General features: G+C 35.8%; 1 protein-coding gene across 10 annotated transcripts in view; it reads right to left on the reverse strand.

Moving 5' to 3' along the window:
- Positions 1–24,278, reverse strand: part of LOC136718813 (mitogen-activated protein kinase kinase kinase kinase 3) — a 147,943-nt gene that overhangs the window by 52,255 nt on the left and 71,410 nt on the right. For all 10 annotated transcript variants that reach the window (XM_066696559.1, XM_066696558.1, XM_066696557.1 and 7 more), the window contains exons 3-12: positions 21,826–21,916; positions 21,236–21,300; positions 14,200–14,255; positions 13,273–13,320; positions 12,117–12,159; positions 9,619–9,691; positions 9,029–9,160; positions 5,165–5,227; positions 4,781–4,862; positions 3,947–4,057 (exon numbers count right to left, since the gene is read on the reverse strand). In XM_066696559.1, coding sequence (XP_066552656.1) covers positions 3,947–4,057; positions 4,781–4,862; positions 5,165–5,227; positions 9,029–9,160; positions 9,619–9,691; positions 12,117–12,159; positions 13,273–13,320; positions 14,200–14,255; positions 21,236–21,300; positions 21,826–21,916 — 764 coding nt within the window. The remainder of the gene's footprint in view (positions 1–3,946; positions 4,058–4,780; positions 4,863–5,164; positions 5,228–9,028; positions 9,161–9,618; positions 9,692–12,116; positions 12,160–13,272; positions 13,321–14,199; positions 14,256–21,235; positions 21,301–21,825; positions 21,917–24,278) is intronic.

Consider the following 24,278-nt stretch of genomic DNA (forward strand, 5'->3'; position numbering starts at 1 on the left):
TTACTGAGAGTTTCTGAAGCCTAGTGCTGGTGTGGTTGTTTCCAGGCTTGATTTAATGGACAACTATCCATCACCGACTGGATACACGTTATAAACTAATGCCCTAAGTAGCAACAACACTAATGCCATCAATTAATGTATTGCTACAGCAAGTATGTGCACGAATATGGATTTATCTAGTGTTTGTTTACTGTGACAGACATATAATTGAAATGTAATGATCTATATAAGGAATTGTCACGCTGTCAGTGTTGTATTTATAACTACAGCTTCGTACATGAATTTAGGGGTTTGGTTGCTGCTATGTGTGTAATGATGAATACAAAGGCTCTCTTGTCAAATCTGATCAATGTCTTTGATTTGCCATTAAGGCTTTTATGTACAACTAAACATTAAAGGAAAGTATGTTTTATAACAAGAGTGCCACCAAACTGCTTTTTTGCAAGAAAATAAATGGTTCTGGGGCTTGGATAAAAATTCCAGCCGAATACTCCAGTAAAGCATCTCTTTTTTCCATTTGTACTAAGAGATGGTCTCAATGAAAAGGCTATTAGACAAAGAGAGTTAAATCCTTCTGGACAATGTTTATTAACCTGCTATCTGGGTTGTACTATGCCGCAAATAAACAATTACTTACAGTTCTATGTGTAACGGAGACCCAAATGTTTAGCAAATGGCTAGGCACAGGCCAGCATTCTCAAGTTACTAGTGAATATATCCTGCTAGTGGCTACAATACACATAAAAAAGTTTCATTGTTAGCTTGACTACAAATTGTACTTGACTACTTGGAATTGTGATGTTTTCTTAATAGATCTGAAAGTGCTGCACCTTTAGGGGAAAAATATGTAAAAATCAGTTATCTTGTTATGGACTGCTAGATTGAGACAGACAGGGGTTCTTTATGCCTCCCTAAAAATCCTCTAACACTACAGTTTATCTTCAAAATCAGCATGATACATAGCTTTACATTCACAAAATACAGCAGTGAATAATTTATTTTGTTAATCTTTCCACAGCTAAAACCTTATGCTGTTTGGCTAGAATGGCCTTTATACTAATGTGTTTCATTAAAAGACATTTCAAATGGACATTCCTCAAGGGAAATGATGTGACCAGTTTAATGTCAGTGTTGTGCATATACTTAAAAACAAAAGACTGCAGTACATTTGCAGACAATGGATTCTAGCCTATAATGGCACACATCTTAAACAATGTACCTCATTAAGCCATTTTTCTATAATTGAGCTCTCCAAGTACACTAGTGAGCTTGTGCTATTGATGAGTGTTTCAGCTTGCAAACCAATTATTTCTTTCCCCTTTTTTAATCTGAAAAATTATTACTACTTCCACATAGAGACTTTTCATGACTTAACTAAAAATGTTTGATTTGTCACACTATCCAGGTTAGTGGCAAATGGAGACATCACATCATCCTCAAAAAAAAGCATTAAAACATTCCGTATACACAGGACAAATGCAAACCTAAAACAAAATGAAAGCTAGCAACAGAAATGGTTATAATAATACCACTTGTCAAGCAACACCAATATATCTACAGTATCATTGCCATGTGTGGCAGGGTTAAATTGGGGGGGATAAAGACAGGAGCAAAACAGCAGGCCACTGGCAAGGCCACAGGTCTGTTAGAGAGAAGGATGCTTGCTCACGCACACACACACGCCTGGTACCTTTCTGTGGCCAGCGAAGCGCAGGGCCCGGCGTGATACAGGAGAAACTGGAGAAAAGAGCCCCAAATACTTAAACTGAACCTGGATAAACCCAAATGGGAAGTGGATGGGGGAATATATAAAAAAAAAGGGAAAAAATAAACAACCCTGATATCCTGCAGATACAAAAAAATATTTTTTGTTTTAAAAATCTGCATGTATGTAATTTATGTATATATTTATTACAGCCTTATTCCTAAATGGATTAAATTCATTATTTTTCTCAAAATTCTACAAACAATACCCATAATGACATCATGAAAGAAATTTGTTTGAAATCTTTGCAAATGTATTAAAAATAAAAAACAAAAAAAACACATGTACAGAAGTATTCACAGCCTTTGCTCAATACTTTGTTGAAGCACCTTTGGCACCAATTACAGCCTCAAGTCTTTTAAGTATGATGCTACCAGCTTGGCACACCTATTTTTGGGCATTCTTCTTTGCAGGACATCTCAAGCTCCATCAGGTTGGATGGGGAGCGTCGGTACACAGCCATTTTCAGATCTCTCCAGAGATGTTCAAGTCTGGGCTCTGGCTGGGTCCTCAAGGACATTCACAGAGTTGTCCTGTAGCCACTCCTTTGTTATCTTGGCTGTGTGCTTAGGGTCGTTGTCCTGTTGGAAGATGAACCTTCGCCCCAGTCTGAGGTCCAGAGCGCTCTGGAGCAGGTTTTAATCAAGGATGTCTCTGTACATTGCTGCATTCATCTTTCCCTCGATCCTGAATAGTCTCTCAGTTCCTGCCACTGAAAAAGATCCCCACAGCATGATGCTGCCACCACCCTGCTTCACTGTAGGCATGGTATTGGCCAGGTGATGAGCGGTGCCTGGTTTCCTCCAGACATGAGTTCAATCTTTGTTTCATCAGACCAGACAATTTTGTTTCTCATGGTCTGAGAGTCTTTCAGGTGCCTTTTGGCAAACACCAGGCAGGCTGTCATGTGCCTTTTACTGAGGAGTGGCTTCCATCTGGCCACTCTACCATACAGGCCTGATTGGTGAAGTGCTGCAGAGATGGTTGTTCTTCTGGAAGGTTCTCCTCTCTCCACAGAGACATGCTGGAGCTCTGTCAGAGTGACCATTGGGTTCTTGGTCACCTCCCTGACTAAGGCCCTTCTTACCCGATCGCTCAATTTGGCCAGGCGGCCAGCTCTAGGAAGAGTCCTGGTGGTACCAAACTTCTTCCATTTACTGTGCTCACTGGGACCTTCAATGCTGCAGAATTTTTTCTGTACCCTTCCCCAGATCTGTGCCTTGATATAATCCTGTCTCGGAGGTCTACAGACAATTCCTTGGACCTTCACGCCTTGGTTTGTGCTCTGACATGCACTGTTAACTGTGGGACCTTATATAGACAGGTGTGTGCCTTTCCAAATCATGTCCAATCAACTGAATTTACCACAGGTGGACTCCAATCAAGTTGTAGAAACATCTCATGGATGATCAGTGGAAACAGGATGCACCTGAGCTGAATTTTGAGTGTCATGGCAAAGGCTGTGAATACTTATGTACATGTGCTTTTATTGTTTTTTATTTTTAATAAATTTGCAAATATTTCAAATAAACTTCTTTCACGTTGTCATTATGGGGTATTGTTTGTAGAATTTTGAGGAAAATAATTAATTTAATCCATTTTGGAATAAGGCTGTAACATAACAAAATGTGGAAAAAGTGAAGCGCTGTGAATACTTTCCGGATGCACTGTATGCATGCAGCTAACACACAGAAACATTTTCGGTCAGGGTTCCCACTGCTTCCCACACTGTGAATCCACAGTGGAAACAGCAGATACAGCTCTGATTGACACTACAGGCCTCGTAGGTGTCTTGGTAAGCTACAGAAGTTGCTGTTGTGTGACAAGGCAAGGAAACCTATTAGATAGAGCCCATCCTGCTATGGCAACTTACCCAGTCGCACGTTGCCCAGTTAAGAATGCCAGCCACAGACTATTTTGAGACAGTCCAGATTGGTGCCAGTGCTGTCTGAACAATAGAGCTCAACCTGCACCCCAAATAGAGGTTTTTACCAGTAGAGATAGTCTGACTGCCCTTGATGTAGTACAACCTTCCCAAAAAAAACTCTTGAAAACTAATTACAAAAAAACAAAAAAAAAACACATGATGCTGACCTTAGAACAAATCTTTTAAAGTGTAACAATTCAAACATTCAGAGATACTGGGGGGGAGGGGGGATGACTCCCATTAACATTCTGTACCTCCGGATCATCGTCATCAAATTCGTGGAAAGTGGTGTGGTCAGGATTATTAGCCTTGTCCAGCAACTCGATGGCAAGTGTCCGACTCAGGGGCTGTGTAACATAAGGATGCTGCAAAAAAAATTAATAAATACATACATAAATAAATGTGCAACTTAGGACAACACTGACATAGCACTGAACAGGAGGCATTTATTTACACAGGGTTTACAAATAGGCTAAATCCAATGGTAAGTTCATCTTTTACTCTTAATACATTATATTTAGATCCACACACAGCTGAGTTACTAAGGGCAACAACAAAAACAAGTTTTTAGTGCAGTTATTAATGCAGTTTGTTTTGTTAATGTGCATTAAGAGTGTGTGTGTGTGTGTGTATTACAACTGACCTAATGGTCTTATGCTCGTAAAGTCAGTCATTTCAGTGTCATAAAAAAGTTATTGATGAATGTGGGCTCACGGGTGTAGTCAATTAATAGGAGTATGGTCTTAGGAAGGCAATTGAGGCAAGACTAGATTGCAACAATATGTATTCAGTTTAAACTGCATAGTTTAATAATTTGCTTTCCCTTTGTCTTAAAATAAAACAAAAATGCCATCCACTTCCCTTTCCATTGCCCCGCAAAATTACCAATCAAAACTCTTGGCAACAATGTCCTTGCAAAGACAGTGTTTATCACCTGTACTGGCTTTTACAGAAACACGCTGTTACATACTGAAGGTTTTAATGCAAACTGGCAACCAACTGGGTTCTATTTTGATGCATGTAGTTATCGCTGTTATGTTATTGTAACCGTGAAGTACTGTTGACTAACAGGATAGATTATTGGTTACCTGTAACAGTTTCTCTGCCGTAGGCCTTTTCTTAGGATTTTTCGTCAGGGACATTTTAACGAAATGGTGGAAATTGTTCGTCCTTCAAATATTAAAAAATAAAGTAATAAAGTGGGGGACAAAGAGAAAGAAAAAAGATGTGATGCACTAAGTGATACATCAGAGACCTTAAAGTATACCTTTAATCTTCAAAAAATACAAAAATAATACAAAAAATACAACTAGCACATTTTTATTTGTAAATAAAATGTAGGTAACCAAAGGTATGTGTGGAATATGAACACAGGTATAAACCTATAGGTAATAAAGACCTTATGCAGAATTAATTCCTTTTAAAATGAATAGTGTGACAAATGCTGCCATAATGAAAATAGTTAAACTCACCATTTAATCTTGTCTTTCAGTTTGGGAGGCTGGAAATTACTTTTTGTCATCAAGAACAAAGCCCTGCAAAATCAAATACAGTTGAAATAGATACAGAGTGAAACAAGCTGAAAGTAAATTAAAATAACTACAATCAAAACAGGGCTATTAAGTAGTATTAAGTAACACTAAAAGTCATTGTCATTGTGATAAAGATTGCATGCTGAATCATAGTTTGATGATTTCAGATGTCTCAGAATATTCTGAGATCTGATCTAGGTGCTTTTACTACACACAAAACATTAGTGCTGCAGAAAACAAGAGTTCTAATGGGGAATAAAACAATACTGACTGAGGTGAGTGACATTCAATATAGAACATCTGCAAGAGTTTTTATTAATCAATCCACACTGTGTTTTAAGAAATAAGAGCTAAACAGTTCACCTGCGAGAGAAACCAGGAGTTATTCACACAACCATATTTTCGCTCTGTCACTAGTCTCCCTCATTGTTTAATGATTAATTGATCAATACAAACACTGGCTGGCCTTTTACAATTTTTCATTCAGCTTACCCAGAAAACACCATCCCTGCAGTCTAGTGTTTCTCAACATGGGTGGTACCACCCCCCAGTGTATGCTCTGATGCCAAAGGGGGGCACTTACATCAAACAGGGTAGGAGGGGGGCATTTTATTTAAGAAAAGGCCCATCATGTTCTAATTTTACATTTAAGGAACCTTGTATTTCAGTATTACTAAGAAGCATTTCCAGATAAGCATGTTGCTATTAAAGCAATTCTACTTGCAGTTTAATTTGTCTATTTACGATACACATCTGAATTTCACAGTCTGTTATTTACTGTATTTACACAGGTGGTATATACAAACATAAAAAAATGTGGCACCATATGTTGGTGCAACCCACTACTGTAAAAATTATACAAACTGACATACCATCAGATTTGTACTATTATCCGTGCAATGTTACAAGCAAGGAAGAAATGTAAGCAATATTCCGTTGAATATTTAAAATGTTTTTATTCCGTCACTATCAAATCATCATCTTCCATTGTGTTTGTTATGTGAGTATTATCAAATGAGGCAATTAAACCATTGTATTACAAGGAACATTTCACAAAGTTTCACCTGGAAAAAACTACAATAGAAATGCAAATTGCTCAGACTCTGCATAAGAAGTTTAGCAACTTCTTACTGCTTCATACATGTGGCTTGCCATTTGCCGTTTGTGAAAACCATCATCTCTGCAGTAAAAGCAGTCATATCAACAGTAATGGAGTGTGATCCTAGCAGAATAACAAATTCAGTTCCTCTGAGCAATGATTTCGTATATAAAAAGAGTGGGCCTTTTTTGAGGGAAAACTTAATTTTCATTACAACTAAAAAGCCTTGCTCATCACCTATGATAGTTTCTATCATTGCAGTGAAATGAGAAAAAATTATCTTAAGACTATTTTTGAAAACCGACAACAAAGGTGAATTCATTTTAAAAAGTATAGGAGGAATATTTGTAGAAGAAAGATATTCCTCTCACAAACATAGTTGCTTGTGCCACAGATGGTGTCCCTGCAATGTTTGGTCGATACCATGGATTGACTGCGTTGTTGAAGGCTGCTGCACCACAGGTGATTACTGTTCACTATGTTTGGCACCAACACAATCTGGTGCTATACTTCACTTCACTTTCATTTATCAATAAAAGGCCATTAATAGGAACAAACCACAAAATGTGGGACATCCAAAAATCTTGGATGGAAACCTACCTACTGACATTTTAGAAAAGCTCAACACAGTGAGCCTCAAACTTCAAAGACATTGCATTACACTCATTACCACACAGTGTAATTCTGAGCTTTATTGACAAATCATAACTCAAGCAACTTATTGGTCACCAACAACTTGCACAGTTTCCTCCCTCGATCGAGGTAAGTCAAACTATTCTTTACCTTTTTTTCCTGTGTAAGAACGATATTTTATGTATTCACATTTAATTTGTAGTGGTTTTAGTAAATCCCAGGATACACTGATTAAGAAGTAACAAGTTTATTACAGAAAACAAATACAGGTTAACCCGGAGCTCTCCTCTCACATGAAGTGAAGAAAAAAACTGAGGATGTGAGTTGGAGAAGCCTTTTTGTATCTTCAGATAGACAATGGGTTACAGTCTTCTCTGTCTGAAGTGATTGCATCTTATTAAAATACAGTTGTACAAAATAGTTTACCACATACATAATAATTAACACAGACCTAAGTTTGTTACTGTTGTTGAAGTAGTTGATTGGTGATGGTCAGCATTCTTATACACATTTATACTGTTTATACCGTTTCAGCTGATTGAATATCCTATAAGAGAGTGGCTGAATGAAATCATGAGAAGACTATGCTTGATAGAAGTAACCCCTCGGACAGAAATGCATTAAGAACTAATAAATTAAAGTAGCCCCCAGAGCAGCGTAAATACAAACTAATGATTGCTTTTTAGACAAGACTGAATTAGCAACATGAAACCATTAATAATATTTAGAGAATAATAATAAGTACATTTTCCCACTATACATTTATTAAGCCTATTCTATTTCTTTTTCCTCCCACAATAAAATGTATTTTGAAGGATAAAAATATAGTGCAACATAAGAACATGTATGTTTTCATAATGTAATAGCATTAGGCATATAAAATATATTCTTTGAAAATCACTGTTGGCAATGTCAATCTGAATATTACAACATGATTGAAAAATTTTGCACAATTAAATGTGTACACTTGAATAAAAATCACAAAAAGAATACTAAATCAAAATATCCCAAACATATAGCTTTTAAAAGAACTTGTATGACATTTTATTACTTCGTCAGTTATTAAAGGTAATAAGCTAATAGTTACTTTAATAGGTTTACAATTCACCGGGCATGGTCCACTTTTTACACATTAAGTATATGTTAATACAAATTAGGCCTTTACATCAGGATCAACTTTCATCCACCACAAGGATCTTCGCATGTGCACTAGTCCAAACTTAATTATATGCATATATTAAATAAGTCGTTTAGAACACAGCTATAGCAAAAATTTGTTTTCTCTCATTACAAATTATTCTAATACGTAAACTAAAGGATTTTAAATAAATATTTTTCAGTAACATAAAATTAAAATATTATATATTTTTTGTTAACAAAGTAACCAGCCATTTAGTGTTCATTTTAACATTATTTTATTAATAATACGAGAAGTAGGGAAGTGTTCTCTTATCTTCTCCACTGATGCAAAGGGTTTGTCTAAAACAAGTTCCGCCAAAGTGCACGATGGAACTTGAGCGAGCATTTACACTGCCAGGATCAAATGCTACCGATGCATTTGATCCGGATCCATACCATCTCCCTGAGATTTGATCCGATCGCCTAGCGTTTACAATGCCATTTTTGAGCAGGATCAATTCCTACCGATGCATTTGATTCAGTTCGGAAATGGCAGTGTAAAAGCGCCTATTAAGTACGTTAACAAATGCATACACTACACTGTTCTAATGAGTAACTAACATGTAGTTACTGAGTACATATTACATAATTAGGGAGACCTATTACAAAGTGTTACCAATAATGGATTTGTTAATTAAACAGCTTTGTTAATCAGCAGTAATTCTTATTTTTTTTTCAAGGGAGCAGTGGTCCAGCAAAGATCATCCTTAGAGTGCGTTGTAATGACAAAGGTTGAGAGAAACTGCTGTAGTCGAATCATTGTACTCAGTGGCACTGCAAATTAGTAAAGATCTACTGGAAGATTTCATTCCCTACCAACATCTACCATTATCTGTTTTACATTGTCGCACACAACTTAAAGACTGTGCGGCCACATATATTTATGTACTGACCTCATTGGATGCAAGTCGAACATGGGAGGCTGAAGCTCGGCCAACTCTATGGCGGTGATCCCCACGGCCCAGATGTCACACAGCTGGTTGTAGCCACCCTTCCTCTCCACTGCAGCTACTTCAGGGGCCATCCTGAACAAAGCGTTTTTATATTCTCATAAATCTCTCTCATAGCATTAAACTGGGACCTCCTACACATATCCATTTTTGCTATTGGTTCATATGTATCATAATCAGGAGAAACACCTTTGATATGACTAAGAATTAACACAATTTAAAGCATTTGGTTTAATTAAATATTCAAAACTCTGAAAATGTATCCATTATCTTTCAGAATAGCACTCTCACAGAATTGATCCCATTAGATCCTGTACATATTTTTTTTTTAACATAAATAATAACATATTGGAACCAGGATTGACAGTTCAAGTATTAAATGCCACAAAGAAAAATATGATTTTATTTTCCAGTACACAATATCGGCTGATTACATCAATTTTTTAAAGACATAGCTGTAGGAAATTAATTTTGATAACTTACTATGCATTTTAATAATAAAAATGAATTACAAAAAAAAAAACTGTAGTTACCAGTAGGGCGTGCCGATGAAAGATTTTCTCTTGGCTAGTGTTGCAGTTATCTGCGCAGACACTCCAAAGTCAGCTGTAAGATGTGGTGAGAAACATCACCTAGACTGCTTTCAAATGCAAATCACTCGAACAAAATACATCTACACCACAGAGACAACAGACCTAAACATAAACACAATTTAAATCAAATCAAATAAAGTGTTTTACTGTTTTCACCTTTTTAAATGCAGTGACACCCAAAGAAAGCTTTTGCAATCTGCACACTGATGCTCAGTGCATCTGCTAATGAATCTGATTTTGCTTTATTGCAGTCATTGTCCTGCTACACAGAACGTTTTAGTGCCTGTGACTCTATAATGTTTCAAAAAGGGATAACATAATACTACAATGTAGTAACTGTTAAAGTGATTCTTTTAGATTCAAATGGTACTGTTCAATTTTTCTGACTGCTGTTTTGTGAACTGCAGTTTTGTCACCAAGCCCTGGTCTTCTGTGGATAGTACCACTGAAGTCCCTGATTCATGGATTTATTCAAGTCAAAAGATCAAAGGGTTAATTTACAAAAATGTTTAAGCTTAGATAGCTATATGACAAGATTACTGTTCTAGTAGAACCAATTTGTAATGACATTCTTCAGAAATTAATGAGATTCAGTGGAGAACTGTGTCATATTTAAAATTATATTACAACCTCTTCTATACAATGCTACTCTACTCTTTACACTGTGAAGTGTGAAAAGGACTTTAATGCCCGACTATAAAAAAGAAGAATGAACAGCAGGGAATAATGGGGGTCACATCTTATTAGAAAGACAAAGGAAAGAAATAAAAAGCATGTTTCAGATGGATAATTTTCCAAATTCAAGGAGGAAAAAGTGCACTAGCCAATTAATACAACATTCATTTTATGAGGTTTGCTTTAAAACAGGTTTTTTGTATTGGTTAAAAACAAATTCTTGAGGAAATAGGGAAAATGGCGTCATGCTAAAAGTGCTCAGTAAATGAAAGTGCTTTTAAGGGAGTCAAATGAGGGATGTTTTGAACGTTTTACTGCTTCTGAAACAGATAAAACTCAATTAAGCAACTTTTTTTTTACTATTGTAAACTTTTAATTGGGCACATTATTCAGTATTGTAGACAGTTATGACAGCAATTTGGAAGAGAGGGAGGCATACTTTTCAGCTGGTCAATCTAAATGTCAGAATCCCCATGTCAATCAAAATAATTAGTTGACAAAAGAAAACCGCTAAGGTTAAGAAATACACAGAATTAGTATTCTAAGATGTAATCAACGAAGCAAACACGACCGGCTGATTTCTCAACGAAGAAGATGGATCACATCTGCACCAATACACGTGTTTGCAATCAATGCAAAGTAAGCAATGTAAATGTATTATTATTATTATTATTATTATTATTGTTATGATTAAATATAACTGGTAGAAATAATAACGACAACAATAAGTACATTTAAAGAAGCTTTTATATTTATTCAACACAGCCCGATTTTGTTAGTTTTGTTTTTGTTGTTTTGCCATGTAGTTCTGATGAGCTTCTAGACAGATGCGCTCATTGCAAAACTGATGGTATTTCTTGAACAGCTACTTGTAAACATGTTTTTTTGTATTTTAAAAAGAACATTCTGGAGATTCATATACATTTTTTTTTTTTGTTAAGTGTTTGTCCGTCAGGTTCATTCTCAAAACAACGTTGTTTTGAGAATAAAAATGGTGTCTGTATAACTTAGGTTTCTTTACTAATGCACATGTCTGTATCCATTCCAAAAATAAACAAATTATAGAAAGAATGAAAAACTGTCTTCCATTTCTTATGATACATAGGTTTCATATGATCAATATATTTATGTAAAATTAAGTAATTTGCTGCACTATACCAAGCGCTGTGATTTGTGAGACCTGACGCATAGAGTGTTTGCTGTGAGTTTAGTTCGTATTCTGATGGTTAATTGAAGCCTCGAGGCAGTACATGTTAATTGAGAATTTTTTGTAATCGAATTATTCGAGATTCTCGATGAATCGTGACGATCCTAGTTAGCACATATATATATATATAAAAAAAAAAACTAAACGGGTAAAAAGGTTTTAGTATCTAAAAACATTTTAGTATACCACATCCCTACAGACAGAAAGGGTGATTTGTGCTTAATAATTCACAAGCTCTAATGGTAATAAGCTCTTTAATTTCAAAGCTGTTACACTTGCACGCTACAGGTCTTATTTTAGAATAACTCATTAACATATTTTACACATTGAATGTGTTGAATTAAAATTACATTCACAGTTCTTGTATTTTATTCACAGGTTGCCAAAACAAAACAACAGCTTTCAGAGTAAAGCTAAAATGTAATTAAATAGATATTTAACCTACATTTCTCAAGAGAGGTCTAGCAACTTTCTAATTGCAAGTATCAACCATCCTACAAGAAAATCTACATGCCAATTACACAGTGTATAAAAAATATTTTTCACAAGTTCTTACCTAGTTTCACATAGCCATTGTCCGTTAAGAGAATATTTGCTCCCTTTGAAAATAAACAAGACAGGAGCAGAACATTACAGTGGAAAGATGAAATTCAGCACAGCAAAAACCTCCCTGACAGTTCATGTTTAAGAGAACAGCAAAAAGGGCTACAAACTCTTGTAATTTCAATTAAAAAGTACAACAGATACTGACAAGATTCATAGATTGGTTTAAAGGTCAGACACAGTACACCAATGACCTCAATAAATACGAAACTTTCGCCTGCAATTTTCTTCATTGCTATATTTTTCTTATTCTTTATTTCTGACTTCCCCTACTCACTTGGAGATGTCCGGTTCCATTAAACTCAGCATCAAAATAGGCTTTATTATGCAGAGGAAGGTAAACAAGTGACTGGGCTCACATCAGCTAAACAGAATAAATACACTATGGAGATATTTGGAAATGCAGAAAAGCTTTAACATATGCATTTTACAGCAGGCTTAGGAAAAAACTGATATACAGAGACATTTAATGTTTTGACTTTTCACTTAGGAAAGGCTTCTTAGACCAGAAAAAAGCATTGCCAGTTAGAAAAGTGCTTGATTCCAAACAGAACAAAATCTGATACTCCCAGGTGTCAAAATTTGCCAAGAGTCTAATACAATCCATAGAGACTAGATGTCTGCATCACAGTCCAATAGTAGGTCATTCATGATGTAAACAAGAGCTGTTTATGAGCAGTGCTATGATGTGACCTAAAACTGGATTAGAATTGTTCATAGATAGAGCTTGAAGCTACATGTCCCTGCAAACTGGGAGACAACGATTGTTTCAAAACTTTAAACAGATAAGGCAAATGTGATCTGTGATGGTAATTTGATGTAGACAGAGTAAGCAAAAGTAAAAACTGATTGATTTTTACAGTAGTACTTGACTTTTTCAGCTTTCAAGGCCTTTCTATAATCTAAGATATTCATAATAGTTACTTAAATATACCTGTGGGATAGCTAAACTTCACAAATTCTATAAACCAGGCTTTCACATTGCTTTTCCAGTCTTGGAAAGTCCTGGTGTCCGTTTCATTTAGTTAACTCTTAATGATTTAAGTTAACTATATGCTTATCAGAGCCAACTGTTAAAACGCCCTGAAAAAGCTATGCAATTGCCTTACCTTAATGTCTCTATGCATTTTTCCTTTGCTGTGGAGATAGTACAAACCCTTGAAGAAAAACATAGAAAGTACATGAAAACATTAGTCCCGGTCAGGGTCTTTAAATTCCAACATTGTTTTCTGTGACAATTTGAAAATAAGTCACCTACTACACAGCTGATGGAGCTAAAGTAGAAAAATACAGACCCAGGTTGCGCAGCAGCCAGACATCTCTTTTTTTTTATTTAGAGTGTTGCACCATTACTTTAAGTGCTGCAATTCTGGAGTTCCCCATGGCTATTCTTTTGTCAATTTAATGTTTACAAATGAATAAACGATTTAAGTTCAAGCCTATGTGGTTTGTAACAAAAGGGAAGAAAATGATACTACAAAGGAATAGGGTAAACCTTATGTTATACACATACATGTGAATCTTATTAAATGATAGGAAATACCAGGGGGCTTCCTAGAGGCTCAAATGGTAAAAGCCTCCACTCAAATGCAGGTTGAATCCTGTAGCCCACACCATGTTTTGATCTAGGCTGTCTCAGCTGTGAACTGAATTCCCCAAGGAGCTCTGCACATTTGGCCTAGTGCTGCTGGCTGTTGGGTTGTTTTAAAGTGAATCAGAGTTTTCTCAGCTTATAACACAACAGCAACTTGTCTTGCCTGCCATGCCTTAGCATCTGTGAACTTTGCATAGTTATAAGTGACAGCTGCATTTGTACTCCCTGCACTGCTACAGCTCTGTTGTTTGCACTGTGCACTTGCAGCGTGAAACGAAGGGGATGGCCTGAGAGTGAACGTTTTGGAGGACACCCCATTTGACCCTATAAGCTGTATCTCTCCTGTGATAGTACAAAGGTGACAGTGTTGAACCAGTTGGCAATTCCAAAGAATTAAAGAAAAAAAAGATAAACACTGAAACAAATGACATAAGGAACATACCTGTAGTGTTTCTCTTGAAACATATGCTATTTGTGATTCTGACAAGGGTCCAGTAACTGAAAAGGAATTAAAGTAGGTTATTATGCAGCTTACTTGCTGAAATTACTATTATGAAATATTTCATTTTGAGAACACTGCTGGAATTTAAAGATAGTGACAACAAACCAAATGCGCAGGGTTTCAGAAGGTGGATTATTTTGGATGGAATTTTAAAGAATTATAAATAAATGGGATTAATATAAAACACCAACTGGAAAACAGCTACTGTACTTGAATTTGTACCCATTTGTACCAATTCAATCTGGAGTCAGAAGCTTCCAGCAGAAAACTAAAGCACCATAACTATGTTAAAAAGCAATGGTAAATGGTAAATATCACTGTAAAACAAAATAAACATGTATTTATTTTTTGTCTGAAGTTTGACTAAGGATTTTATGGTCATTTGAAAATAATATTTAGCCAATCATTTCAGAACATTTATCGGTGCATTATCGGAGGAATATACGTGATAATACCGATATTTCTGTAAAAGGCCAATATCGACTGATAATATCGGTGCTCCGATATATCTGTCGGGCCCTAGAAACAAAGTTAAATATGCTTAAGTGATAAAATAACTAGGTTAATTGATTCAGAGCTCCATTTGGAACACAAAACATAAGACACTGTTCCCTCTAGGAACTTTGTTTTGAAAACCTTGAGCTTAGTAAGTGTGACACCGTGAGTTCTCTGCTCTCAGTGCTCTCCTGAGAGTCATAATGCAGGCCTGTCGTCCCCAAAGTGTTGGCACTCAAACCGAGAAGATAAATACGGTCCAAATGGGTTGATGAAAGAGAGGATCAGAGAGTCTGTTAGTGTTAGTCACCAGGCACTGCTAGACTGTTGTTCTGTGGGAGTGTATGTCACTTAGCAACTAAACCAAACAATCTATAATTACACGTTTTGGGTTGTTTTCATTTGTAAAAACCACCAGTGCAGCTTAAAGCTCTCAACCAACCCCTCCAGCGTTCAACATTATTTTAAGAAGTATCCCAAAAAACACTGGAGAATTGCAACTCAAATAGCATGCACCAGCAGGGACATTTAAAATTGCTGATGTAGTCACAGATTACTCCAACTACTTGGTAGAGATTTAAAGTGAAAACTGAGTGAAAATTCACTGTGGAAAATGTGCTATTACTAATTAGTGTTTGTTCCAGTGTTGGGAGGAGCCTAAAAAGATTATTGAACAAGTACAATTGTAGTACTTGTAAGTTTTCATCCCCTTGATTTGAAATAAATGTTATTGAGTGATTTATTTAGATAAATACTGTGTGATGAAGCGATATTGCTTCTCTTATGAAATATTAACAAAAACAATTCAGTTAAAGGTATATATATTACAAGCAATTACAGTATTAAAAAGATCAATAAATAAACATTACTTCTCTTGTGTTTGTTAATGGGGAATGGAGCCTGTTGAAGAATAATACAATGATCGTGTCCTCTCAAGTAAAGGTCAAGTTGTTAATGTATTCAGGAAATTAATGTATTTTTATGTTTTGTTTCATTTCTTTTGTATTGATTGTTTCTCGTGCGAGCCCTATGTCTTGGATTTAAATACTGTTATGTTGGTATGGACAATTAAAAGGGTAAATCCTTATCTGTTCAATGTGATTTTATGCAAATATATTTTAGGTTTCAATTGTAATGTGTATGTAATGGTAAACCAATTATTTATTATGTAAATTGCCTACCTGTTAAAGGTTTTTCAGCCGTTGGCTGCCCAGGATTGAGTGTTGTAGGGCAGAATTCAAATGCCTCATAATAGCAATTGCCATGTTTTTTTATACTCCTTATTTTGTAAAGACTCCTATAAATTATACTGGAGTTAAAAAAAAAAAGTTAACGAACTAAAAGACTGAACTAAGAACTAAGGACTAAGGACTGAAGTGCTCATTTAAGTAGGTTATAACATATATCATACACAATGATCTTAAGTATGCTCTATTTCTTCTTTATGAATCCTTACTTAATCCCTTTTGTATTTTTTTTTCTCTTGTTGTTGGTAATAACCAACTATGTGATTGTTTTATGTGCTCTGAAAATAAAACCTGCTTATTTTTCAATTTTTGCCATTGTTCTGCATGTTACCACTTTATTTAGCCAGGGCTTCTAGCATTGCCTGTCAAAATCTGACATTAAAAAGTCAAGCCTAAAGGACAAACACCAATTTATTTCACTAAGGATTATATGATTCTTATGACAACATGTACTTACTATGCACTATGTAATTTAGGGCTGCCCCCTGAAAGTTGAAGAGTCAAATCATCAGTCGGAGACCCCTCAGAGATTCAAGTCAAGCAGTCTTTTTTTTTTTTTTTTTTGTCAGTGAAATCAGAAGTTATTGGAGTATTAAAATAATTGTAGGCCTATATTTTATATTCTAACAGTGCAAGCTAACATGGTTGCACCAAAAAGAATCTGCATGACAACATGCGCTGCCTGGTGGTTAGCGTTTTCTGCAGCTGAAAATGCCCGGCGCTCTTGTGAAAGCGCCCAGCTCGGAGCGCCTCAGCGCTGTTGAGGCGCTGTGTTGTTTCAGCTAAGACACTTTGGTGGTGTGGTGTGGTATTTGTCCCGCCCCTCCTCCACTGTGATTGGACATCTGGGTAAAAAGTGACAATGACGAAAGCATTGTCTGCAACCAGAAGAAAACAACAAGCGCTCAGCGTGGAATAGACGCACAGCGCTTCGTCACGCTGCTGTTTTTTTAAATACATGGCGCTCCCATTGCAAACAATTGAAAAAATATGCTGGCCTCAGGAAAAAATGCTTTGGTGGACACACGGCCTAATTGATGAGAGAAGCTGAAACATAAGGTGGTGGAATTGTTGGTAAAGGCTGTGTCTCAGAAGAAGTCTAAAGTATGGCGTCATTTCAATTGATTTATCAGTTGCGGGCAGCACTGTGGAGTAGTGGTTAGGGCTCTGGACTTATAACCGGAAGGTTGTGGGTGGGGCAATGCTATATTGTACCCTTGAGCAAAGGTACTTCACTTAGATTGCTCCAGCTGTATAAATGGGTATAAATTTAAGTCGCCCTGGATAAGGCGTCTGCTAAATTACGATAATGTAATGTTTAAAGATACATAAAAAAGTAGGCCTATCCTGTTGGAAGAAGAGATGTCAGTCGGGCAATGTCATGAATTTATTTTAAACGGTCGTTTGTTTACTCATTTACACGTTGTTTTTAATGTTTACAGTGAAATAAAACATTTTGGTTAGCTTTATTTAAAAATAAATACGTGTCACATTATTCCGACAAATCCATATGGTAGCACGACATTGTCGGCAATTCAAATAGACCGCAATTCAAATTTTGCATCATATGCAGCTGTCTTCTATTGATTTTTAAATGCAAAAAAAATATGTTCCCAAGACTCTGTTGCATTTGCTTATGTTAATGTGGTCGAAATCATCACTTAAACTCATGCCAATGGATTTTCTGATTGCCAGATAGTCTGAACAAAAAATAAAAAAGGAATGAATAGTCGAATCTCTGTATTGAACAGCCAAATCCGATTCGACTGACAAAATTCTGAGTCGGGTACAACCCTAATGTAATTATTACTTGTATTTGATTTGCATGGATAGTCAGAGTCTAAACAAACTAGCAACTGATATTTAAGGTTCTTTAATATGCATGCATCCACTCAAACGCAACAGTTTATCCATGAAATCCCACCTCAACATGCTCTTTGACACCATCAATCATGGTGAAATTAGACTGAGCTTTGTGAAAATATATTTTTTCTAACGCAGATGATTAATGGCCGTTGTTTTATTCCAAACAGCAGTAGGTAGCAGTAGTGCATCACTTGGTTTGTCATCCACCTGTATGGGGCTCACTGGAAAAATGTCTGAACCTGCACGTCACAGCCAGCCACCCCGCAAAACAAAACTTGGGCGAAAGCATCGCAACTGTGGGAGTATTTATAAGAGAGAGAGAGAATAATAACCGTATGGTGCTTCATGGACTGTGTGAATCAGAATTAGCTTTCCAAAAGAGCACACCCAAACAAGCTTGAGCACTTGAAACGAAACGCATGGTAAGTTTTTGCAACGTTGCTAGTAATAGAGCAGCTGTGTTGTTAATTATGAAATTGCACTGACGAAAGTGTTGTATTTGCTGTAAGGTTTTCTGTCATGCTAATCTATGCAAAACTCTATATCCAAAATTCAACATCGAACTTGGCATACCTATACACACACGTAAATCTATATCTGTCTTCAATCGTGGTGCACGTAGACGCAATTTTCCAAAAGTACAGAATAAACTAAAAGTGACTTTTGAATAAAGCACATTCGAATTTCTTAGTTAAAATCAATTGGTTTCTCACCAATGCTTGTGCCACCGACAGTCACAGCATCGAACAAATTAATTGATTTAAGCTGGGAAACTCAGGTTTATGTGTAAAGTAATTTTAAAGTAAAAGTTATGCTGTAGACGTGGGATATTGCGAATACGTGCACCGCGATGGAAGACGCGTGAATTATGTGCATGTTTCGGGCATGTCAAATTCTACGTAGAATTTTGGATATAGACTTTTGAAACATATGTAGGCTCCAGGCGCTATGGAGGACAACAGGGCTGAGCATTTAACCACTTCAATACCATGATGTACGCACACACGTCAAATGAAAACCCTCAGTACCATGTAGTTTCATGTCATTCCCAAAGCCAGTGATGATACTGTAGAATGAATTGAAAGCCGGGGACCGCGATCATGCCATGTTTTTATCCAATTGCATGTTGTTTAGAGTCTCCATGTACCTGTACGCGTCTAGAAGTCTTCCGTCTACTGCGGCAATCCATTCACCTTTTACAAACATAAAATAAAGTTTTATATTATTGCTAATTTAGTTATTAGTTGTACTTATTTAATTGTAGTTTATGTAGTTTTTAGAAAAAGCTTTACAGTGCTGTGGCTAGATATGTTCAGAAAACAGTGCTGAATAGAAGGCAATGAAACAGCGTCTGCGCAGCCAGATCATTGTTTATTATTACAGCGTTTCAGTGTTTTATCTTAATTTGTGTTTCAGTGTATTGTGTGTTATTTTCAAATGAGTTCCAATGTATTGCGTATTAGTGTTTCAGTGTATTGTTTAATATTTTTATTTTCATTGTAGTGTATTGTTTATATTACAAAAGTTTGTTATTTATTATAAAGTATAATATTGTAAACAAAAAATGCATTTGCATGGTTTTCTTTGTTCAAAAAACCTTGTACTTATCTTTTTACTGAACCTGGATATGTAGTATATAAAGGGTTGGGCTGTGCGATATGACTTAAAAATAATATCTTGATATTTTCAGGAGTTTGGGCGATACACGGTATATATCTCGATATATATATAGATATATTTTTAATCCAATCAAGCCACAAAATAAGACCAAAGACACTCAAACTACAAGTATTTTGTTAATCCTTCAATAAGCAAAAATAACAAATACTACATGCAGGCTGTCGTGGTAAATATATGCACTATATGCATTACAGGGCAAGTGGTGTGTGATTACTATTATGTGTGTTATATTGTTATAGGTATAATATACACTTGTGTGTGTGTGTGTGTGTGTGTGTGTGTATAATAATAATAATAATAATAATAATAATAATAATAATAATACAACGGTTGAACCACTTCACCATCATAATAAAAAGAAATAGATACTTTCTGCATGCGTTTGCATTGCTTTCCAAGTTATTAAAATGCAAACAAACGTTATTATTAATTTTATACAAATGATATCAATCTAAATTAGCGCGGGTGGGGGGTGCTGGCATATTGAGTTCAGCCCAGCGACGACAACGTGTGTGCTTGCGCATTAAAGTATCTCTTGGTTATGTTGGTTATTCTGTCAGTTCATGTCTGTCTGTGTTTCTGATGCACATTTCTTGCCACATCCGACACGTGTGGAAGAACCGGGGAGAACGCAAAGCGTCCTAATGACGAAAAATACTGCCGTAAAGATTGCAATTTGCGAAATCACGATATAAACGATATAGCACAATATGAAACGATAATACGTTTTTCTATCGTCATACGATATATATCGCCATATCGCACAGACCTAATAAAGGGGTAATGAAAAACACAATTTGGTTATTTTTTTGTATTTCATTCATCATATATTTACATTTTAAATAAATTTCAGGCATTTAAATAATTATCATCATTATTTTCTTAATCTGGTACCTGGGAAGGGTTTTCATTTTTCCATCTGGAGTTGAAGTGTAATGTAAAATGTCTAGTCCTCCTCAAGGCAATCAGAGCCCTGTATTTACAGAGTTCAGCGAACTCAAGAATAGGATGCCATGTTGGCAACAGGACCCCATAAGAACGCATTGATAATAAAAACTTTTTCTGTGTGTGTGATTTGAATAAAATCGATCCGTTTTATGTATAGGATAATCGATTATCATATTAAATCAATAGCTGCAGCCCTATTAAGAACTCAAATTACTGGGGTTTTTACTCAGCACTCATTCTCCACCAGCCATAAAATATGAGAAAACTACAAACTACAAAAGATTTAGAAGCGAGTAGTTTTTGGGGATTTACAATTATACTGTTAATCTCGAAAAACTACATACTTCTAAATCTTTTTTAGTCATTTTTGTATTACTTTAGTAAAAATACATGTTAATTTGGATTCATTTCTGACTATGTGAACGAAAAGACACAAATTTGCCAGTTTTCTCATTGGAAATAGTTACATTTCAAAATATCACTGTCCTGGTCACAAAAGCAAAGTTTGTGGGGAATAATAGCCATTTTCTATACTTTTGAGGCATAAGCAACAGGAAATAACACTTACTACCCAAGAACAAAAAAAAACTAAAAAAATTGTTACACTGTTATTGTAAAGGTGCATCTGTTTATGATTTATTCATCTGATCATTGGTGAGTGGTTGAAAAGGATTTTTTTTCAAAAAGCAGAAACAGAAGATTGATATCACTGAAGTTTGGAAGTTTGCCTTATATCTTACCATGATAGATGTCCTGTAGTGATCCTCCTCCGCAGTATTCCATGCATATCCATAATTTATCTCTCCTAAAAAGGGAACCAATGAACATTAAACATTAATTAGTAATTCTGTATTAATTGCAGCCCCCCAGAAAAAGAAAACTCCTGGTTACCATTTCATCCTAATTGCAGTAAAACCAGAATTGGCATTAACATGTAATTTACATTTTTCCCCCCGCAACTTATATAGCCTTACTTAATAGATTATAATTAGAATATAATGCATAATTATGTTCATATTATAATTATATAATACAAATGTATATAATTATATAATAAAAACAGCTAATGCAAGGAAGTAAGGGATAAAGAGTAAGAGGAAATCTTCCAAAGCCTTGATTTCAGCTATACAATTTGACATCCTTTACATTGTTTTGTATGAATTATGAAAAATTAATAATTAATTTAAAAAAAAGCCAATTTCAGAAAAATATATAAATAATGAAAATTCCCTTAAGGTCTCCTTTTCCAATGCTTTATATTTGATATACTTTGCTTGAATTTGGCACAGAATATTACAGTTGTAATTTAAGGTTGTGTTGTGTCCCCTACCTTAGATAACTACCAAAATATGCCACAATGTTTGAGTGCTTGCAGTCCTTCATCATCACGATCTCTTGCTGCACAACTGCAAAATCCTCACCTGTTGTAGAAATGCAGGTTGAACAGGGTTAGAGTTAAGGTTAACAACTGCCTGGAGATGGAGGTGGGAGACCACCAGCCTTAAGATAATGACTGCAGGCCGACAGAAAACAAATAAATGGATCTAGGAATAAACCAAAGTAAGTGGCATCATTGAAAGAGTGAAAATATGGCCAAAAGAAGCTATAGAATAGAAGATGGGGAGATTAAATATGTGTATATACAGCGACATTCAAAAACATATATTGCGCTGTAGAGGGTTGATAGTATAAAAATGTGTTGCATTTCTTATGTTAAATTATCTTTTCATTACAATTAAGCAAATGTGCAGCCCACTGTATATTTGTGTGTGTATGTATTTAACAAGCAAGACAATCTGTTTGATAGTGCCTTTAGTTTTATTTTATTACACTTTAATCCTGCTGTAGAGTTTATATATTCTGTGGTATTATTATTCTAAATTTTATTTCTTGGCAGACGCCCTTATCCAGGGCGACTTACAACATAAGTATATATTCAACATTTCAAATACAATTAACATTTTTGATGTTATATATAAATATTTTCTATAGTATTTAAATATTTTATTTTAGGTTAGGATTATGGTTTGGGTGGGGTAGATTATGATAATCCTATCCAGTTACTTGCACCTCACTAGCATCAATGAGATTGGTTTCCTTCCTGCAGATGTTTCTGCATTCACAGCACCAGTAACTGCCTGACCACACATATCTCTAAGGAAATGTGCATGTGGCTTCAATTCTCCTGGGTCTGTGAAGTTAACTAGTAAAATGTTATTCTAGAGACTTTTTGTCATTGCCTCAAGAAGCATGCTTATTGCTTTCTGTTCCTCGTATCTCTTGTGATCTGAGTAATTATTCGTTTTCAGTGCTGTTTGTGCATGCTGTTGTCCCAGTGGTGCTTATATAAACAATTCTAAGATGTTAAAAGTCTGTGGTTGGTGCTGTAGACTGTCTGACCTGATCTGTTTGGAGTTTTGGATTTCAGCATCTCAGGCCTCAATGTCAATAGATCCAGTTTGTCTACGATTGTACATTACAGATAGATCAAAAAGACTGAATGCTGGAGAGATAGACACAGAAAGGCTATTTTCAAGATGATTCTTAAGACATGTTCATGGAGAAATTACAGCCAGTGCTTTGTGAATACCTCCCTATACACTGTAAATGTACACACTGCAGCCATGTAAAGTAGCTCCAGTAGGTCAACCACATGAAATCTGACAGTGTTTCACTGGAATCACACCAATGGAAAGACAACTGGCAAAGCATTTTGTTTTCATTGCATTACATGTTAATCACTATAATGTCCATTTAATTTCATAAACTTCATTTCAGGCATTGCCTAATGAAGTCTGTGCTTCTCAAATGTCCAATATCACATCAATAAAGTCAGCCTGCGATAATCCATTTATACTGGGCTGCATTTTCTACATTCACTTAAACTGGCAATTTGCATTCACTTCATCTGATTAGAGCTCTAATGATGAAACCACTGATCTAATTAAATGCATTCATTGGCTTGCCAAAGCAACTGCCCAGAAAAATCTTTAATCTGATTTCCTAGGAGGGGCTTAGAGGATTTCCCAGATTCAAAAACAAGGTGGGGAATGACATCCATAAACAGATTGACCTGCTTTATGCTTCTGCATTGTTTTAAAGTAGTTATTGATCCTTTTTTTCATCTGATTGAGTCTAATTATTAATAACTCAAATCAGCCACCTTTTTCCCACTTGGCTGAGAAAGCATTTGTCTCTGGAACAACAAGTTGTCAAAGCCATCCAAAGTTTTTTGCAATGCAAATATCACACCAACTACAAACATTCGATCTGAATCTGCAGGAGCCAAAAACACCACAGGCAAGCAGATTACCCAACCAATTTCTATTGGCTCCGCCCCTCTGGACCTCCAGATTCTGAGCTGTACCCTGTGAACTCATAGCAAAAACCTTCAACAGGATAGCCTGGATTAGAGATCAGATCAATCCAGGCCATAGGGCAAAGGTTGGCTCCAGTAGGAGGTTTTAACAGAATTCAAGAGCCATTGCTTCTTTAGAAGGTTGTTGGAATTTTGTTGAGTCTGACATCAGCTGATCCCCACTGACTTGCACCTCCATTCCATAATTTTAGACAAACTATTATTGATGTCAAATCAATCAAGTGCCTGGACCCATGACAGAGAAATTATATGCTGGTGACAGCAATTCAAAAAGATCAGAATCAAGAAATTAAGCATTATGCAGACCATAGATGGGAAAATGGGAAATATGCAAATATAATGCAGATATTAGCAAGAAAATTTGAATTTCCTTTTTTTCCTCTTTACAACATAATGTTGGCTTT

Source organism: Amia ocellicauda, chromosome 23 (genome assembly GCF_036373705.1).
Source record: "Amia ocellicauda isolate fAmiCal2 chromosome 23, fAmiCal2.hap1, whole genome shotgun sequence".
NCBI lineage: Eukaryota > Metazoa > Chordata > Actinopteri > Amiiformes > Amiidae > Amia > Amia ocellicauda.